Source organism: Chelonia mydas, chromosome 5 (genome assembly GCF_015237465.2).
Source record: "Chelonia mydas isolate rCheMyd1 chromosome 5, rCheMyd1.pri.v2, whole genome shotgun sequence".
Classification (NCBI taxonomy): Eukaryota; Metazoa; Chordata; order Testudines; family Cheloniidae; genus Chelonia; species Chelonia mydas.
The window spans coordinates 99,791,765-99,809,722 of NC_051245.2; the positions used below are offsets into that span (position 1 = coordinate 99,791,765).

Here is a 17,958-nt window from a genome sequence, read left to right on the forward strand (position 1 = left end):
TTGTGAGTATTTGTGGCCTGCCATACAATTTCTATTTCCAACTCTGGCTCTCGGGCCAAAAAGTTTGCCCACCCCTGATTTAGAGGGTCCTCTGAGGCCTGGTGTTTTGCCAAATTCATCCCTGGTGCAACTCCAGCAAAGTCAGTGCAGTTAAATGAGGAATGAATTTACTTGACAGATCATAACAGCATCTCATTATAAACAGATATTTGGACAATTTTTTAAAATGTATCTTTCTAAACTAATGACTCCTTTGGAAAAGTTTTGGTCTATTCTGTGAATAATCCTTTGACATGCATGCAAACTTGCTGGTCTGCAAAAATTTCTTTGGACCTTAGTCCTTCATATTTTGTTAGGCCATAATATGAAGCCATCATGATATTAATAAGCAAATTAAGAAGTCCCAAAAGCTTTTATTCACAATATGGATGAATAATTTTAAAATAAAGTTTTAAATAAGTGATAAGTAAAGCTGCTCTCCAATTACACGGGTGCACAGCAATGACAAAATCCACATCTCTACTGCGTAACTTCATTCCCTGCCCTGCCTAAACACTTGTGGCTTTTAAGATGGCCTAACTGATTTGCTTTCAGCCCAAGCTAAAACTTGCAGGCCAGCCAAAGGTTAAAAAACCCACAACTTAACAACTCAGTTGTAGATCTCTGAATAACCTAGCACAAACATCAACAAACCCTTAAATATAGCATCCCTTATGGAAAAGGCCCATAGACTTATATAAGGATAAAGCCAATAGGAATCAATATAAATTTAATAAGGTTTCATACAAATTGCTTAAAAAAGCTACAGAATTTAATGGAGAATGATATCTTTTCTACAGGTTATTTTTAACCTTCCTATAGCATTTTACAGCAGGAATATAATTCTCTTTTAAATTGCATAGTATGGTTAAAATTCTATTGAAAGTTTATCATTATTTATTAAATTCTCCATAGCAGTACTAATAAGGGCTGCTCAGATATAAAGGAAATCCTAGTGCCTTTTTAGTTAAACTCTTTTTATTCATTGTATAAAATGTTAAAATGGAAGTAACAGTGAAAAAGATAGTAAATGCCACTCTGGAAGGCTTATATTCTAGTGGAATGGATCAGGAAACCAAAACAAGGATGGCAGGAAATCCAGTACCAATGCTCTTTGGCTCCAAGAATGCTTCTAGCTGGTGGTGCCATGATGCATCTCAGATTGTTTTCCCCTTTTTGTCTTTGTGTGTATCTAGCTCTGTAAGCACCACAGACAAATACGTTGTGCAAGAAGCTGAGCCTTTTAAAATGTTTGTAGTGTTCTCTGGTTTTAGTTCTTACATTCCCCCCCCCGCAAAACTGCAGTCTTAAATGATGTTGCCGATTCGGCGTGAAAAGATGACAGCCAGCAGCAGGGTTCTTATTCAGTATTTGAATTCCCTTTGAAAAAAAAAAAGGAGTGCTGCCATGCCGCAGATCAAAAGAAAAGTAACACTTGCTAAAGTTTTGGCAAAGTTTTCTTGTTTTACCCACATTTTCCCCTTTGAAAAGGCTATTTCTGTGAGGTTGAGTGTCTGATGGTTGCATTTCCTCCTCTTGCTGAAACCTACAGATAGACAGCAGTCTTACGGAGGAATGATATTTGTAACATTTGTTCCTGACCATCAAAAAGGAAAGATGATATGCACTAGAGTATTTGTGATTCTAATTAGATTATTTTAGCCTTCTGTATAGACCGAGGAAAGCTGGCTAGGACAACGATCCACTGCGTTTATCTGAAGGAAACTGGCGTCCTCAGACCCATTGCGCAACGAATCACCAAAGATACCTGTTGACCCTGATGGAAGATCATAAACTGGAAAAGAATACAGAAATCATGAATTTACACTGACCAACTGTAATAGTTGCACAGAAAAACAGCTGTAAATAGCTTTTAAAATAATACATGGGAACTTAAAGGTTCAGATAAATTGCTTACTATGAGGGAAAACCTAGCCCCATTGAAATCAATGGTAAAACTCCAACTGACTTCAATAGGACTAGGATCTCACCCACTGTATGTATAAACACACATTATATACACACACACACACACACACACACACATAATTATATGCGCTCTGTGTGTGCGTGAATATAGGGATGGACAGATCCTGCAGCTGCTCTACTGTGGAGTTTCCCATAACTGTGCAGTTTAGCTGAGTTCCTTTTATTTTATAAATCTGCCTTCTGCCCTTGGTTATGGGATTTCTACACATGCAATATAAGATGAAAAACAACAAACTATTGCAGGATTATTCTGCAGTGCAGAGGACCCTATCCTGCAAACACCAAATTTCAATGGGACTGTGTGCAGCACTAGGTGTGTATACTGGAGAATAACTGCAGAGCAGGGTCCTTATTTTGGATTTTTAAATGCTTGTGTAGATGGCTGCCATGAATCTTAAAATTGGCAGTTAGGTATATAATTGGGCTTTTAAGCACCTCACACCGGGATTTAGATGTGTAGCACATTTTAAGTGCAGAGGGATGGCACATAGCCCAGGCATTACTTATTAAGTCCCACTCAGGCCCTCAGGCGGTGTATCTACACTGCAATAAAACAACCGCGGCTGGCCCATGTCAGCTGACTCAGCCTTGCGGGACCTGGGCTGTGGGGCTATAAAATTGCAGTGTAGATGAGCCAAAGCCCAGGCAGGGCCGGCTCCAGGCACTAGCGAACCAAGCAGGTGCCTGGGGCAGCAAATGTAAAGGGGCGGCAGGACGTCAGGCTCTGGGGCAGCAATCCGCCCTCAGTGGCGGCGGGAATTCAGCGGCTGAGGTCCGTCACAGCACATTTCGCACTCAGCGGCAATTTGGCGGCGGGGACGCGGCTCTTCTTCTGTCGCCGGCGGCAATTCGGCAGCCGCACCATCACTCCGCCTCCCGTTCGACGGGCAGGATTCCGCCTCCCCGTTCGGCGGCAAATTGTTCTTTTTTTTTTGCCACTTGGGGCAGCAAAAACGCTGCAGCCGGCCCTGGCTCTGGGACGCTGTGAGTGGGGAGGGACCCAAAGCTCCAGCATGAGCCTGGATGTCTATACTGCAACTTTATAGCCCTGTGAGCCCTAGTCAGCTGACACAGGGCAGGCGCAGGTGTTGTATTGCAGTGTCCACATACCCAGGATAGACCATGGGCCTTTTGCAGGTCCTCTGCACAGGTGTAAATTTGACCTTTTCAGGGTAGCACGCAAATCTTTATAGGGAGCTGAGAGTAAATGAGCAAATTACATCTTGATAGAATTGGTGTGCACCACGGGCTATTATTGTCATGCACATCTAGACAAATGAATTCCTTGACTAAGAAAATTATCTTGGGCAAAAAGGTATAAAGCAAAACTAATGGGTTGAGTCATCCTGATTAGATGCGACAATGCTTCTAGGAGACTGCAGGAGCAGAAAGACTTCACAAGGCTCAGAGGACAGTATTTCAGCGTGAATACATGAGCTGGTGCATGACTGACCCTGTACAGGAATTCAGAATCTAGAGAAACATACAGCCAACACACAGTCTGTATGCATGCCAGATGTTATAGAGATATGCCCAAACCAGATCTCCATAGCTAACACCCTGCAAAGTTCTGATACACATCAGATTTTCGGGGCGGGGGGGAGGAAATCAAGCCCATAATCTCTAGTTGTAACTGAGAAATCAGCAAAGCCTGGTAACATTTACAACTGGAATGTAGGTGTATAGGTATTTCTAGTTCACAACAGTCACTTACCTGTAATACCAGAATGTGCTGAAAAAGCTCTGTGGAAAACATCAAACCCCGCCTGGCCCACTGATGTGGGAACTAGACAGTCTTCAAAAGGAGGGACCATATTACAAGAGCCACCATGTTGTATGTTCCTCTGAGCGTCAGTGTAATGTGGAGGACAGAAAGTCTGTAGTTGCCCATAAAAGCCTAAAACAAAGAGACGAGATAAGACATTAAGATACCTTGATATTTTGTCTGGATGGCTCAGATAGAGAGACAAAGAACAATAACAATGACAAGCACAGTGAGTGAAACTCTGCCCACGCTGATGTCAATGGCAAAATCTCCCATTTATTGCAATTGTTTTTCTGCCTTAATATCCGATTCACTATAATGTTCTCTGCTTCCTTCATTAGATTTTGTCACCTTTGGCTCCTAACTACTTTAAATCCATCTTTGAACCATCCTGGTTCTAACGCCACCTTTGTGGAGGCAGCAGTTGATCAGGAGTCATTATAGGGAGACAATGTTTTCATGAAAACACTCCCTTTCTTCTGCAGTCCTGTTCAAAGATCTGACATCCTGCATATGTCACTTAGCTTCAAGTTCAGGAAAAACTCTCATTAAAGATAAGGAAAGATTTGCCCGAATAAGGACTGCATAAAGCCCTAGGATTTGGCTCTGGGTTTAAGGCGACAGATTAAATCCTATCCAAGTGCTTGAAATTGACTCAAGCTGTTGGAGATGGTAGAGACTGATGTACAAGGCTCTGAATGATGGGGCTGCACTCACAACATATACACACTCCCCCTTAACTATTCCCGCATGTAGACATCAGGTCAGATTCTCAGCTGGTGCAAATCAACACGCCGCCATTGACTTCAACGAACCTATACTGATTTGCACCAGTCGAGAATCTGGTCCATTATGTCTAAATCACTTGAAAACTCCTCAGAGGTTATTTAAAAAGAAGCCTAGTTTTTATGTTCTTTATTGACATTTTAAGACTATAACGGGCATACAAATATCTGGCGAGTTAATGTTCTACAAATATGGGTATCAAGTAACCGAGAGGAAACAATCTAGTACAGAGTGGGTGAGATGGCAGTTCTTAGCGGGCAACACACAGGGCAAACCTAAGGCCATACAATTTAGTAAGGCATACAACAGAACGAGCTATCCCATGGAATCATGCTCCTCCCACCCACTTACAGATTTGCACGTTAGGTCGAGGTAACAGGCTTATTTGCTGGGGTTCTGAACAGCTAAGACATTTATTTCAGGTTTCTAAAATGTGCTCATCACAAGTTTTAAAGCATGTGCCAAAAGTAAAACCACCATTGGATCAAAAATATTTACAGATTGGCTCAATACCAACCAAAGGCTTTTCCCCACTGTTAGATGCAAGACCCCTCTTTCCACTCCCTCCCTCCCCTAGAAAAACAGATAGGGCTTATAGCATGCTCTGACGGTAATCAATTTAGGCTCTGGCAGACTCAGGAAGAAAATATCAAAGCTGAGACCCCTACATAAAAACACCCATTATCACCCCTCTCTCATTTGTACCAACACATTACTAGCTTGAGTGCTTTGCCTGATCTGAACTGCTGAAGAATCAAAAAGGAGAAGAGGAGTTTGAAAGGTAAACCCACTGAGGGCTTTATAGTCTAAATCCAGTATCTTTAAACTTCACCCAGAAAGTGTGCATGACTATCTCCTTTCCCATTAAAAGACAAGCCCAGGAGCAATACAATCTCAGAAGATTTTGTAAGCAAACAGTCCATTGTCTAGGGGCTGGTGTGCCATTTCTCATGCTGAAGAATATGTAACAGTAAGTCATACCAAAAAGCCACTGCAATGAAAAATCACCGCCATCTCAAAAAGCACCTTAAGGAATTTCCTGTATCTCAAGTTTCTTCCACAGATGTTGCTATCACCAGAAATGCTGATGTGCGAGGCTGACTCCTCTAACTAGTACAGTGAACTAACCGTCATATGACACAGCCCTCCTAGAGTAATTTTCTTTTAACTTCATAGATTAAATTTTTTTCCCCTACTGGCACTAAAATCAGAAAAAGCCCATCTCTTGACATAGCTGCAGTAAATGAAGTGATCGCTGCAGGTTTGGGGCTATGAATCAAACTTGGATGACAAATCTCTTCTCAAGCCGGAAGAAAAAAAATCAGTAGCAAACTGGTTAATTGTAGTGTGGATGAGATGTAAAGTTAAGACAACTTTGCCAGCTTGTGGTCATTAAAAATCCCCGCAGCTTTTCCTTAGAATAAGATAGCAAAAGGTATTATAAGGGAGCGTTAAACCTGGTGTGATGGACAAATCTTAGTTTGGGTACTTACCAGGGACAGGCAAGTCAAATACATTAGCCCAATAGTGCAAACTTCAGTGCTGTTCAGCAGCCTAATATTGCACAAATATCATTCAGACACTGCTAGTCTCAGTCATAGCCAAACCGAACACTTATAAATGCGTATTCATGATAACAGAGAATATTCAGTACCCGTCTCTGGCCTCTGCTGATGTCAAGGGATGATAGCAGACTCTGAATTTCCTGGAAGTTAGTCAGTCCTGGCAGGTCTATGGATTGTCTACCCCCTAAACAGTAGCCATCTTGGTGGCTTGAGTGGTTAAGAGAAGATGCGAGGGCCTGTTGCTGACCCCCAAATAACTAAGAAATGAACAGCCAGCTACCTGATGACATGGAAAAAGGTAGAAGACCACCTAAAGACAGCTGAAAGTAAAGGGAGTAGCCCTTTATAGGATGGCATTGTCTCATGCAGGGTTGGATGGCTGATGTTCATTCTCATGATATTTATATTTGGGAGGGGTGTGTCTAAATATCATTCAAATTATAGGTCACTTGAATATGAATATCAGCCTATTTGTCCATTATTAATGATTAAAGAGTGCCCAACCTGAGTCATCCAGCACTAACTTATTTATAAAGAATCATTTGAAAAAAATAAATACTCAATGCATTTCTAAAGCTGCAGAGACTATTAAAAAATAAAACACTTCCGATCTAGGATTGCTTTACAGGAGGGATACTTTTCACTTTGATAGCACCCTACATGCAAGAGCTCAAAGCACGCTACAAAACTGTTGTAGTCTAACTACGATCCAAATATATTTTTATTACCTTTCCTAGGAAAATGTCTATAAAGGACATGTGCTAAGTGTTTATGCACGGATAATGTATTTCATAAATATTAGTGGATAAAGCAGCAGAGAGGATACACTGGAAAACGTGCTGTATCACTTTGTGTGGTACAATTGATTTCCTGCCAAGCAGAAGAAAAGATTTGCAATTTAGGAACTTTATGATTCTAATTATTTTTCCTTTGAGTCTACAATTCTGTGGGCTCATTGAGGAAATATACCAATCTTGGCATGTGTAGCGTGTACATGTTCAAAATGGAAAATTTAATACTTAAGTGGATGTATATGGGCCAGTATTAAGGATGGGGAAAGCAGTCTGATCCTTCACTTAGAATTCAGAAGAGGAGCTATTTGTCAGTTTGTAAAAGCAGCGAGGAGTTTGATAAGAAACTTAGGTTCGCCCACATTGAGATAACCAACCAATCTGTGTGCATGCATTACACACACACACACACAATTTTGTCCATGTAAAAGGTTACATGGGAAAAAAGCCAGCAAATACAGTTTTATAAGTTGCTTTAAAGTTTTGCTCTCAGATTATTTTCTTTGGGAGCGGAAGGGACACTGGCTCACCCTGAAAGAAGCAGAAAAACAATGCACAAATCTGACCCTTCCCTTAAAGCAGACAGCAAATGTGTGCTATAGGCAGTGCTAACATACTGTGGGCTCCATCCCAAGAGAGGCTGAACACTCCCAACTCCCACTGACTTTAGTAGGACTTGTGGGTTCTTAGCAACTCTTAGGTCTGGGCTCAGTGTTTTGAATACTTTTGTATTTAAAAAGTTTAATTGGAACAGAAATGAGTCAGCTTCCAAAGCATGTTAGCTATTTACAATACATCTCCCCACTGCACAGCGCTGACGTTTAAGAAAAAAACTGTAGTAAAATAAAAAAGGAAAAACAATACTTTCCAAAACTCAATTTAGACCATTACTATTGACAAACTTAAAAAGTGCTCTTAAAAACAACTGCTGTCTCAATCAGCATTGGGCCACATTGTGAAAGTTTACTGTTGAGTCAGACCAGTTACCAGAAACACAATCATTTCAATCTATAGTAGTCAGAGCCAGCTGGCAGGGCCCAGTAAGACACATGCTGAAAATGTTCTTTCATTGCTCTGAACTCATTCTTTATTTGTGCCTTTTCACAGCATCCCATTCTTAATGCAGAACAGTCTGGCAATAACATAGACTATTGCAAATTATAGCTTGGTGCAATCACTAACTAAGCCCCAAAGTAAGCACAACGAGCCAAGTCCTCCTGTCCCTCCTCACTCATTGCTGAGGCAAAATAATTTTGTCTGAGAAAGCATTGTACCTTTTGGCCCAATGTAAAGAGAACTGCTGTTTTGTGCAGACATAATGGAGAAAAAAAATAGAGAAAGCACACAAAGCATTTAATTAATTAACAAATTCATCAATCATTTTTAAGCTGGAAAGAGAGAAAAATATGCTGTATTCTACTGGTTCAATGAATATGCATCCATTGCACATTCAGGTTATGAATACCAACTTATTGTATGGAGAATCAAACCGACAATAACAGAACATTAGGGAATAATGTACACACACACTATTTAGAAGCATTCAAAATATCTTGGAATGCCTGTAGATAGTAAACACTGTAATGTTAAAAAAGACTTAATGAAATCTTCAAGTACTCAAATGTCTGTATTTATATGAACACTTTATGTCTCCAGCTTACACTTAGCTATTTTAGACCCAACCCAGCTCCATGGAAATCATTGGGTATACATCAGGGTTGAACTTGTCCAAACTGGTTTAGGTGGAAAAAAAAGAAACATCATGTTATTACAGATAGGAGATATATTGTGGGAGAACAGCAAAGTGAAAAATGACAAAAAAGGCTTTTTGGTTTGTTTTAGCAAATGTAGTGCTAGTAAGAAAAAAAAAGTGTGAGATGAACATGACCTTGCAGATTGTATGTCCAGCAGCAATATACCTCAGACAAGAAGGTTTGCAATTCAATCCTTTACCATTCTTGGCCTCACAGCTGGACCTGCCCACAAGGGAGCTAAACTGTGGTAGTGGTTTCTGTGCTGTGATGCAGCGTCTTTAACAGAATGTCAAAGAGACAGGTTTAATGAAGTTCCAGTAGCAGAATCACTCTTTAGGTCTATGGTTGTAGACGCTATTATTTGCACTGTAACAAAATTATTACACACCTCAGTTTAGTGAGGGATACTGGTGATGAGGCATCAGACTGGAAGAAACCAGTTGGACTTTCCAAATCCAGCTGGAGTTTGCAGGATTGACAATTAGGAAAAACATCTTTTTATATACTGAGCAAGTTAATGTGTAAGTCACTGAAGAACAGTAAGCACAGAACTCACTATGCCTTTTTTTACAACTAAACAGAATAAGAGTAGTAGTGCAATTTAAGTTGGAATCTGGAGCTAACAACGAATAGTTTATTTTTATTTCTAGCCATTCCTCCAAGTTCTCAAGACAAGCTGATAAAACAGCAAGCACAGAAACAAATAAGACTCATGTTAAAATAACTCTGTCTGATCTACATACAAATGAACATCTAATTCATATCCTATCACAGCACACAAAGGAACCATGTACTGTAAACGCTGATTAATAATGGACCCAAAGCATTACCTTTGGTGATACCAGGGAAAGCTGAAGAGACAGCTGATTTACTGCTCCCAATAGACACTCAAGAATGTAATAAAATACATATGATAAGATAAAAAGCAAACGCAATTCCTGTCAAACCACTGTAACATTCCAAATGTTTATAGCAAAGGTTCAGACTGTGGCACTGTGCCCCAGATGGTGTGGTGGGTCCAGGCCAAGTCAGCCTCATTTTGTTTTGTTTTATTTGTTTAACACACCAACCTCGTTACCAGATGTTTCTGAGTTTTGTGTTTTACTTTAAATAACCACCACCTCCCTCTATTCCAATGTATTCAATACTATTAATTACCCATCCACTTGACATGGCAAATCCAAGCTGTAAACATTGGAATTATAGAACATAGTGTGTCATTAATACCTCCAGGCATGGCGGTTCAACATAAGGATTGAAAATATATATATGTGTGTGTATATATATATATATATATATATACACACACACACACACACATACACACCCAGGTACGGTTATTTCAATTGTTTTTCCTTTCTTTTAAGTGCTGTAGTCAAAGTTTGATAACTTCTGGACACAAAAACAGTTATTTTCTGGCATGATAATTTTCCTGAGGAAAATTTTCCTGAGGAAAATGAAATGCTTGTCAATAGAATAGAAGTAATAGCTGTATACTTTAAACAGGTCTTCTAACAAAACTTATCTTGTACCAAGCTGAGGGGCTGACCCTGAGAGGTGCTGAGCTCCTCCCACGTACTGAGCACATCTAAAGTTCCAGGGTGAAATGCTGACTCCATCGGCACCCATGGTGCAACTCCCATTGAATTCAATGCAGTTAGGATTTAACCCCAGGCCTTGTAATAAGCAGTGATGGGGTTGTGTGCGGGGAGGGGTCCTGTGACCTCAGTATAAGTGGAGATCTCTGGGATTGCAGGGCCCAGAGGAGCCCCAGAAGGCCAATGTCTCCTCATCGCCGACACTCCAGAGACCCGGATTTGGTCCATATTTCACTGTGAAAAGAAAATACATATGCGTGCCCTGTAGAAAATGGAGATATCTGATCTCCTTTTTGCACACAAGCACAGTGAGCACTGTTTTCCTGAAAGTTTCAGAGGACAGTGGAGTTCCCTCTGTGAGAAACCCTATTTTGTAATGCAGATTTCATCATCTCTCTGCAGAATCTCACAAAGCCTATCCTGATCACATTCTCTGAAGGACATCACCATAACTGAGACACAGTGGGTGAAGTAATATCTTTTATTGGACCAACTTCTGTAGGTGAGAGAGACCATCTGTCAAGCTACACCGAGCTCTTCTTCAGGTCTGGGAAATGTATAGGTCAGATATAGTGATTGCTTTGTGAAACATAAAAAGAAAAGGAGTACTTGTGGCACCTTAGAGACTAACCAATTTATTTGAGCATAAGCTTTCGTGAGCTACAGCTCACTTCATCGGATGCATACTGTGGAAAGTGTAGAAGATCTTTTATACACACAAAGCATGAAAAAATACCTCCCCCCCACCCCACTCTCCTGCTGGCAATAGCTTATCTAAAGTGATCACTCTCCTTACAATGTGTATGATAATCAAGTTGGGCCATTTCCAGCACAAATCCAGGTTTTCTCACCCCCCCCCCCCCCACACAAACCCACTCTCCTGCTGGTAATAGCTTATCTAAAGTGACCACTCTCCTTACAATGTGTATGATAATCAAGGTGGGCCATTTCCAGCACAAATCCAGGGTTTAACAAGAACGTCTGAGGAAGGGGTGGGGGCTAGGAAAAAACATTATGCAAGGTAACCTATTTCCCCTTGACTTAGCCACTCCCAGTCTCTATTCAAGCCTAAGTTAATTGTATCCGATAATGTCACTGCTAACCTGGTGGTTGAACTTTGTGACTTTGTCCTTACCCATAACTATTTTACATTTGGGGACAATGTATACCTTCAGATCAGCAGCACTGCTATGGGTACCCGCATGGCCCCACAGTATGCCAACATTTTTATGGCTGACTTAGAACAACGCTTCCTCAGCTCTCGTCCCCTAACGCCCCTACTCTACTTGCGCTATATTGATGACATCTTCATCATCTGGACCCATGGAAAAGAAGCCCTTGAGGAATTCCACCATGATTTCAACAATTTCCATCCCACCATCAACCTCAGCCTGGTCCAGTCCACACAAGAGATCCACTTCCTGGACACTACAGTGCTAATAAACGATGGTCACATAAACACCACCCTATACCGGAAACCTACTGACCGCTATTCCTACCTACATGCCTCCAACTTTCACCCTGACCACACCACACGATCCATTGTCTACAGCCAAGCTCTGTGATACAACCGCATTTGCAAACAGATTGATAGAGCCAGAAGAGTTCCCAGAAGTCACCTACTACAGGACAGGCCTAACAAAGAAAATAACAGAACGCCACTAGCCGTCACCTTCAGCCCCCAACTAAAACCCCTCCAACGCATTATTAAGGATCTACAACCTATCCTGAAGGATGACCCAACACTCTCACAAATCCTGGGAGACAGGCCAGTCCTTGCCTACAGACAGCCCCCCAACCTGAAGCAAATACTCACCAGCAACCACATACCACACAACAGAACCACTAACCCAGGAACCTATCCTTGCAACAAAGCCCGTTGCCAACTGTGCCCACACATCTATTCAGGGGACACCATCACAGGGCCTAATAACATCAGCCACACTATCAGAGGCTCGTTCACCTGCACATCCACCAATGTGATATATGCCATCATGTGCCAGCCCCTCTGCCATGTACATTGGTCAAACTGGACAGTCTCTACGTAAAAGAATAAATGGACACAAATCAGATGTCAAGAATTATAACATTCATAAACCAGTCGGAGAACACTTCAATCCTCTGGTCACGCAATTACAGACATGAAAGTTGCAATTCTTCAACAAAAAAACTTCAAATCCAGACTCCAGCGAGAAACTGCTGAATTGGAATTCATTTGCAAATTGGATACAATTAACTTAGGCTTGAATAGAGACTGAGAGTGGCTAAGTCATTATGCAAGGTAACCTATTTCCCCTTGTTTTTTCCTAACGCCCCCCCACCCCCGACGTTCTTGTTAAACCAGCACAAATCCAGGGAAATGGCCCACCTTGATTATCATACACATTGTAAGGAGAGTGGTCACTTTAGATAAGCTATTACCAGCAGGAGAGTGGGTTTGTGTGTGGGGGGGTGGTGGTGAGAAAACCTGGATTTGTGCTGGAAATGGCCCAACTTGATTATCATACACATTGTAAGGAGAGTGATCACTTTAGATAAGCTATTGCCAGCAGGAGAGTGGGGTGGGGGGAGGTATTTTTTCATGCTGTGTGTGTATAAAAGATCTTCTACACTTTCCACAGTATGCATCCGATGAAGTGAGCTGTAGCTCACGAAAGCTTATGCTCAAATAAATTGGTTAGTCTCTAAGGTGCCACAAGTACTCCTTTTCTTTTTGCGAATACAGACTAACACGGCTGTTACTCTGAAACCTGTCATTTGTGAAACATGTTCACCCACAGGTGATGTGGTGCTTTTGTCTTTTATCATTTTCCTGTGTGAGTTGATTTGAGAGTGCTGGGTGAACACTTTTCACAATGCGATCACTCTATATCTGACCTATCAATCCTCATCCTCAAAGGAAACCTGCACCCCATCTTGTGGTGCTGTAAAATGGTGTTTCTTGGTGCATATTTCTACTATTTCCATTAGACCATGCAGGCTATCAGACTAGAGTGAAATGACAATTTAGTGATGTTTATGCTATTTAAAAAAAGAGAAGTGGGTCACATTCTGTATTGCCAGAAGGACTCCTAGTTGTGACAGATGTTTTAAGATGGTTGCTTTACTAAATTAACTATTTAAATTACTTTTGTAGCAATTAAATTTACTTTCTTTAAAAATCTGATGGTTCCCAAGACAAATAAAGAATGCATAATTGTTACTTTGGTAGCTGACTGTATACTTCATGGCAGGCAATATTTGGGCTTGTCTACATGGTGCGGTAGTATGCATCAGTGGAGTGTGAATTCCAATGTGCATCAATGTGTCACACACTAACTGGCCCACATAGAACCTGCTGGCTTGCACTGAAAGTTTCCTAGTGAGCACTAACTTAGTCCCATTTCAACAGTGCTACGCTGACATGCAAGAGGGACTGTTTAGTGCATGCCAGCAGGATCTACACAGATCAGTTAATGCACATGTTAGCATGAAACAATTCAGACACCACGACTGCACACTGCCACACTGTGTAGACAAGCCCGTTGTTGCACTGTTGGCAATTTTCTCCACTGAATTATAATCACAAATCATCATCTTCTTTGATTATTCAGCCAGCTCTAGTTACCACCATAAACCACAAATAGGTAACAAGTATGGTCCAGACTTAAAGTGTAACCAGGTTCTTATTGCAGAAATGACCAAAATGATAGCAGCAGCAGCAGCAGCAAATATCATTGTACAGCGTTAGCCAGCTCTACTCCCCAGTGGACTTTGGCTAACTGGATATTGTAAGCACAACAAGATCCTTTTACTACAAAGACATGGCTTTTCATTATGGCTAGCTCCTGTCCCTCATTGCCCCCACCTCATTTGTTAGTTTCTTTAATCTATTATGTCTGGTCTTAAACTAAGACCCCTGTCCTGCAACTGCCCCCAGGCTAATGGAACTTTGTGGGTATGACTACACAGCAAAGAAAAACCCACAGCTGACTCAGGCTCAGGCTATGGGGTTATTTCATTGCTGTATAGACTTCCAGGCTCAGGCTAGAGCTCGAGCTCTGTGACCGTCCCACCCCACAGGGTCCTAGAGCCTGGGGTCCAGCCTGCACCTGGAAGTCTAAACAGCCCCACAGCCCAAGCCCTGTGAGCCCAAATTGGCTCGTGTGGGCCGACTATGGGTGTCTAGTTGCTGTGTAGACATACCCTTTGTCTACAATAGCCCCATTGGCTTCAAGGAGGTTCCATGGGTACAGGGATTCACAGAGCAGAACTAGCCACAGGATCAGGGCCTATAACTGCAGGTTCTCCGGTGTCAGGACTGTCTTTACAACACCTAGCACAATGGGGCCCTAACCGAGTTGTGGGGTCTCTCGGTGCTATCAATAGTAAACAAATAATTTCTGCGTCACAAGCATTATGCTTCATGTGCACAGTTTTGCTGTATACAGTAATCTTAAAAAAAGAGAGGTGATCAAAGGGAAAAAATACACTTTCTCAGCTCAATACATTGCCTAAACACCATGTAGGCACTTCCAAACCCACATGCAGCACGCAATTCTACCCATTTTTTATTTCACAAGAGAAAGTCTTCATATATGACTATCTTTCCTGTGGAAGGAAAGGGAATATTTACTCCCTCGAAGAATATTCTTTAAGGAAAAGCTCTGTAGTGTTCTGATGTTGGATATCCCAAGAAACAAGGCATGAGATCTCAACAGCTGCCAATGTTCTTCCAAGAAACAGCAGTACCACAATGCAAGTAGTTGATAGAGTATATAAGACTAGTCAATCTTGGACCTGCCACATCATTTCTTTTTTAAGTGTTAGCACTCGGAGATTTCCATGAGCTTGTAAGATGTTCAAGTTTTCAGCAAAGGAAACCATTTACAACTTGTTTTGTTAAAGAGGCTTGTTGGCAATGAAGTCCTTTCTTCCTTGGTACAGGCAATTTAAACTGAGCTGACAAGTTTAAGACTACATATTAAGACAGAAAAATGTCACCATTGTTTGGTAGCAGATTGAGCTGAAAGTTCAGTGGCTATAGTTACCGCCATCTAAATCATGAAAAGGCAGGTTATGAACTGCAGAAGGCTGAGGCTAGCAGAGCTTCCCATAGCCACCTGATATATACCAAATAGCCCAGGCTGATGAAGTAGCTCCATGGTATTCTTCTAATACATTATAATGACATGACTTAGGAAGATTGAAATCCTTGTGTTGCTACAGGGAAACTTAGCTATGAACTCCTGAAAAAATTTTTTTTTAAGTGCCAAAGGGAAAATTTAGTCCAGTAGATCAGACTTACAGGATAAAGCTTTCAGTATAGTGCAGGGAGTGTGATATAACCGTATATAACTCTTGCTGAAATGAGAGGGAGCACCCAGCTAACAGCACCCCATGCTAAAAGACAGACTGTGACAAAAAGTTACTTAACATGTGAAATAAAAACAATTTACATTTGTAATGTTGTTACTGTAACTTACAGTTTCTCTTGAATATATAGCTGATGAAATCACACCCACATCTCATTGATACCTACTTTAAGTGAGAGGCTCAGCACGGTCTCAAATATGAGTTGCTATTGATTCCTACATGAAACCCACTGACAAATTAAAATTTTCAACACACACAAACTTTACTGAGCAAGGCCAAAAGTATATAGTAAACAACAGAGGTGGGTCTGAAAAAGATCTGGAAACATGTCCTGGCCTCCAAAACTTGGGGGTGTCTAGATCAGGGGGTTTGGTCCAGCCCATGAGAAAGAGAGAGAGAGAGAGAGAGAAGAAAGCTGCACAGTGTGGGTCCTGAGTTGGATTCAAACTCACAAACCCAAAGTTCCTCCATATGCTGGATGTTTCAAAACTGGGATTTTGGCTCAGGCCCATCTCTAATAAACAATACATGTAATGGACTAGGTCTCTGCTCTCTCTTAAATGCTCTTTGTGCTGCTGGAGAGGTGCAATGAGGATTTGATGCTGTAAGGCAGCTGCTGAGGATTTCCCTACCACAGGAGAATGCTGAGCTGGTTTCAGGCCCCTAAAGCATAAAGGGTATTCCAGGATGAGCTGGGAGTTTGCCAAAATCAGGGCCTCTTGGAGACCATTATCCACTAATGCCAGTTATTGTGGTGACAGCCTTAGCCCCTGGAAGCTCCCAGAGTCCTGGGGGTTGGAGGAGTTAGAACAGGGGTGGGCAAACTACGGCCCCTGGGCTGGATCTGGCCTGCCAGCCATTTTAATCCGGCCTTTGAGCTCCGGCTGGGGAGCGGGGTCTGGGACTTGTCCCGCTCTGGCGCTCTGGCCAGGGTGCAGGGTTGGGGGCCACTCCACGCAGCTCCTGGAAGCAGCAGCATGGTCCTGCTCCAGCTCCTACATGTAGTGGCAGCCACAGGGCTCTGCACTGCATGCTGCCCCTGCCCCAAGCACTGCCCCCACAGCTCCCATTGGCCGGGAACCGCAGCCAATGGGAGCTGCAGGGGTGGTGCCTGCAGACGGGGCAGCGCGCAGCAGAGCAGCCTGGCTGCGCGTCCACGTAGAAGCCAGAGCGGGGACATGCCACTGCTTCCAGGAGCCACTTTAGGTAAGCGCTGCCGGGAGCCTGGACCCCTGAGCCTCCCCCTGCACCCAACCTCCTGCCCCAGCCCTGATCCCCCTCCCACCCTCCTGCACCCCTCGATCCCAGCCTAGAGTATCCTCCTGCACCCCAAACCCATCATCCCCAGCCCCACCCCAGAGCCCGCACCCCCCGCCGGAGCCCTCATCCCCCGGTGCCCCATCCCCTGCCCCAGCCCTGATTCCCCTCCCACCATCTGAACCCCTTGGTCCCAGCTCAGAGCCCCCTCTTACACCCCAAGCTCCTCATCCCCAGCCCCAACCCAGAGCCCTCACCCCCTCCCACACCCCAACCCCAATTTTGTGAGCATTCATGGCCCACCATACAATTTCTAAATCTAGATGTGGCTCTCGGGCCAAAAAGTTTGCCCACCCCTGAGTTAGAAAAGTGGAGTAAAGCCATCTGTACACTCCAAGTCCACTGAGAGTCCCTTTTCTTGCAAGAGAAGTGCTAGACTCTCCATCTCTTGACATCTTCAAATCAAGACTGCAGATCTCTCTGGAAGATACACGTTATTGGGCCACATATACGGATAACTGGATGAAACATAATGGCCTGTCACATACAGAAGGTCAGACTAGATGATCTATTTATTCCTTCTGGCCTTAAATGCTATGAATTTATGACAGCTGCTTTGGCATACCTGGGTATCTAGTGGAATAACTAGTCCATTTCTCTTATAACAATGAATACATTTTGTACTGGATAGGCCATAAATGGACAAGCTTATTAGCTAATGAAGAACACCCAACAATAAGCTGATGACATCCACCCGTATACCTCATATTCCACAGATGTAACCAGCACTATTACAATTATGTCACAACGCCTACAAGAGATTAGCTCCTGGGTGAAGAGAAAGCCAGCTCAGATTGAACCCATATAAGATCACGGTGATGCTGGTCAGAAAGGGTAAATGCTTCAAAGAACTAGACTGGACTTTGTCTTTCCTTTTCACTGAAGGCATCCGTCCATCAAATCAGTAAAACGCCTTGGGGTTTTGTCTGAGTCATCACCAAGCCCAGACAATCAGGTGCCATCAGTGGCAAATAACATAAAAAAAAAGGAAGAAGGAGA

The 17,958-nt window shown here is 42.6% G+C and overlaps 1 protein-coding gene across 2 annotated transcripts in view; it reads right to left on the reverse strand.

The window, feature by feature from the left end:
• Positions 1-752: 752 nt before the first annotated feature.
• The window catches only part of GLIS3 (GLIS family zinc finger 3), a 257,387-nt gene continuing 240,181 nt past the window's right edge, over positions 753-17,958 (reverse strand). For both annotated transcript variants that reach the window (XM_007065592.4, XM_043547249.1), the window contains 2 exons: positions 3,743-3,925; positions 753-1,834 (listed from right to left, as the gene is read on the reverse strand). In XM_007065592.4, coding sequence (XP_007065654.2) covers positions 1,698-1,834; positions 3,743-3,925 — 320 coding nt within the window. In that variant the 3' untranslated portion in view covers positions 753-1,697. The remainder of the gene's footprint in view (positions 1,835-3,742; positions 3,926-17,958) is intronic.